The following is a 3,842-nucleotide window of genomic DNA, read 5'->3' on the forward strand; positions in this document are numbered from 1 at the left end:
GCTAAGAAATAAGGTATGATTAATTCAAAACAATATGAATAAATAAGCATTTCATTTGGCAGAGTGTGAAGGTGGATGGCTCAATGGTTAGAACATTGGGCTCACAATCATGAGGTAGTGAGTTTGATTCCCAGCCTGGGCTGTGTGTTGTGATCTTGAGCAAGACACTTTATTTCACATTGCTCCAGTTCACTCAGCTGTAGAAATGAGTTGCAACGTCACTGGTGCCAAGCTATATTGGTTTTTACCTTTCCCTTGGATAACATCGGTGACATGGAGAGGGGAGGCTGGCTTGCTGGGCAACTGCTGGTCTTCCATAAACAAACTTGCCCAGACTTGTGCCTTAGAGGGAAACTTTCTAGGTGCAATCAACACGGTCATTCGTGACTAAAGTGGGTCTTTACCCTTTTTACATTTGACAGATTAATCTGAATGCTAAAGGGTTATAGAAGAGGAAATCAGCACTGAAAACAAACAATAAAAAGACAGTGGGAGACCGTCAATTGTGACTATTGACAGGAATTACCAGAGTGGATAAATTGATTTATGTGGACAGATGATCCACAATCCATCAGCTTGGTATACAACTAAACTCTATGGCCACAACTCAATATAGAAGAAAGTGGCAAACTTTATGTATGCACAGGAGTGGCTGTGTGGTAAGTAGCTTGCTTCCCAACCACATGGTTCCGGGTTCAGTCCCACTGCATGGCACCTTGGGCAAGTGTCTTCTACTGTAGCCTCAGGCCCACCAAAGTCTTGTGAGTGGATTTGGTAGACGGAAACTGAAAGAATACCATCGTGTATATATATATATATACATCATCATCATCATCATCATCGTTTAACGTCCGCCTTCCATGCTAGCATGGGTTGGACGATTTGACTGAGGACTGGTGAAACCGGACGGCAACACCAGGCTCCAATCTAATTTGGCAGAGTTTCTACAGCTGGATGCCCTTCCTAATGCCAACCACTCAGAGAGTGTAGTGGGTGCTTTTACGTGTTACCCGCACGAAAACAGCCACGCTCGAAATGGTGTCTTCTATGTGCCACCTGCACAAGAGCCAGTCCAGGGGCACCGGCAACGATCTCGCTCGAAAAACCTCATGTGTCACTCGCACAAAAGATATCATGTGTCGCCCGCACATGAGCCAGTCCAGGGGCACTGGCAACGATCCCGCTCGAAAGATTATATATATATGTATGTGTGTGTGTATATGTTGTGTATCTGTGTTTGTCCTCCCAACATCGCTTGACAACCGATGCTGGTGTGTTTAGGTCCCCGTAACTTAGCGGTTCGGCAAGAAAGACCGATAGAATAAGTACTAGGCTTACAAAGAATAAGTCCTGGGGTCGATTTGATTTGACTAAAGGTGGTGCTCCAGCATGGCTGCAGTTAAATGACTGAAACAAGTAAAGGAATATGACAAAGAGAGAGTGCAAAATGGGGCACCTCAGCAGTTGGCACTTGACTCGAAGGAGGGAAGCTTGGAAGTCTGCTCTGATATACTGGAAGCATTTGTCAGGGGACAAAATATGGCCATAACTTTATGATCTGGAAACAAAGGCTCAGACTATGAAATAGCATCACATCTTTTCTCCCAGACCTAAGAAGTTCAAGAACCAGCAGCCAACACAGGAAATCATGGTGATTGTTATTTGGTAACATTTCTCATGGCCAGACATTTTTTTATGGAAGACTGGAAATGAATGACACACTTGTTTACATCTATCATGTGATGTCAAGACAAAGGTAAACATACACACACACACAAACCCAGGCACTAAATAAGTTGAAACAATACAATCATAGTGACATATCAAAGTGGTTTGCAGTCATGTGGTGGTAACATACCAAAGCAGACTTGAGCTACATGGTGACTAAGTGGTCGGATCATTAGTCTTGTTGATAACTCAGCAAAAAATAGTCATTAATATTTCTGTGATACATCTAAATGGTGGTAGACATTGAATGTCACATCCAAGTGGACCGCAGACAACAGCTATATGGCAACGCATCATAAAAACAATAGCGATGTGACATCTTGTGTAAATGATGACACCAAAGTGGGTGGGAGCTGTCATATGGTGATAGTCAGAGGTGGTGTGGGGCAAGTAGTAATGAAATGGTGATATTAAAGGAGGGCAGTAATCAAAGTAATTAATAAATAAGGATGTCAGTAATCACACTATTTAAGTGGCAGTATCAAGGTTAGTAAGGTCGACCATAATGACATAGTGACATTGAAGGATGAGACAAAATTACAAGTCCAAAACAAAAGTGAATTTAATGCGGATGTTCTCTTCGAACAAACTATACTGCAGTAGATACCTTGAGAGTAGCTCTCATATTGGCTTATGGTGCAAAATGCACTCTTGCTTATATCACTAGCAGGGAGATATGTCCAAATAACAATCTCTTGCGTTGAGTGTCCATTATTGATGAGACCAAGGAAGGTCGAAATTATGTGATCTGGTGGTCTCAGCACTGGAGAAGGTGGAGATTTATCTCCTTGCTAGTGATATAAATAAGAGTGCATTCTGCACTAAAAGCCAATATGATAGTTTTTCTTATGGTATCTACTGCAGTATAGTGTGTTCTAACAGAACATCCACATTTAAGTGGGGATAAATAAGACACTTTGGCATTAAAAATTCCTCTGTTGCTAATAAATATGAATTTAATGTGTCTGACTTACCAGAATGGTGACTAACATAGTGACAAGAGCTGCAGCACAGGAGGCGACTATGTAGGGGAAGTAGTGTTGCATCCACACTGGATCAGTCATTGAAGTTTTTACCACAGATGTCTGAAATTAATGAATGGGTATTAATTAGTGATTGGTCAGCTAAGACAGTTTACACCTCTACCTTACAATGTTATCATATTCTCATATAATCATCTTCAGTCACTGAGACCACAATTAGAGAAAAGTAAAGTAAAGGGTGTGTGTAATTATGGTTTTTTTTTTATCCCTGAACCAATGAGGAAATGTTTAGATGGACATTAGTCCTGCTAGTAAATAGCAAAATCTCCCTCAAATCTCATCAACCACTTTTCAGCTTTCCATATTAAAAGCACTGGTGAAGGGGCCACATACAAAAGAATCCAGTACACTCTGTGGAATGGTTGGTGTTAGGAATGGCAACAAGTTGTAGATACTGTGCCAGAACATACAATAGAGCCTGGTGCAGGGTCTGGGCTGACCAGCTCTGGTCAAACTGTTCAACTCATGACAAATGGAAAACTGATGTTAAATGATGATGATGATGATGGTATTATGTCTTGTGAGAATATGGATCTGAAACTGGAAAGTCAGAGATGACACTGAAGCATTCTCTCCTTGGAGCAGACTTGGGCAAAGTTGTATGGAAGACAAGCTGTTGATCTTGCCTATGCAGTGAGTCTCTCTTTACCATGTTACAAATGTTATCGCAAAGAAAGGCAAGAGCTGATACACTTCAGTACCAGTGTCTTCACACAAGAATTTCCACAATATAGGCATAGATATGGCTGTGTGGTAAGATGCTTGCTTCCCAACCATATGGATCCAGGTTCAGTCCCATTGCATGGCACCCTGTGCAAGTGTCTTCTATTATAGTTTTAGGCCGACCAAAGCCACGTGAGTGGATTTGGTAGATGGAAACTGAAAGAAACCTGTTATAGGCACATGCATGGCTGTGTGGTAAGAAGTTTACTTCCCAACCACATGGTTCCAAGTTCAGTCCCAGTGCATGGCACCTTGGGCAAGTGTCTTCTATTATAGCCTTGGGCTGAGTAAAGCCTTGTGAGTGGATTTGGTAAACAGAAACTGACAGAGGCTCATCATATATATATA

General features: G+C 41.7%; 1 protein-coding gene across 1 annotated transcript in view; it reads right to left on the reverse strand.

Annotated features, from left to right (window-relative positions):
• Positions 1-3,842, reverse strand: part of LOC106884340 (receptor-type tyrosine-protein phosphatase R-like) — a 169,543-nt gene that overhangs the window by 32,471 nt on the left and 133,230 nt on the right. Inside the window, exon 5 of the mRNA XM_014935681.2 lies at positions 2,703-2,813. Within this exon, the coding sequence (XP_014791167.2) occupies positions 2,703-2,813 (111 nt within the window). The remainder of the gene's footprint in view (positions 1-2,702; positions 2,814-3,842) is intronic.

The sequence above is a fragment of the Octopus bimaculoides genome, chromosome 25 (assembly GCF_001194135.2).
Source record: "Octopus bimaculoides isolate UCB-OBI-ISO-001 chromosome 25, ASM119413v2, whole genome shotgun sequence".
Classification (NCBI taxonomy): Eukaryota; Metazoa; Mollusca; class Cephalopoda; order Octopoda; family Octopodidae; genus Octopus; species Octopus bimaculoides.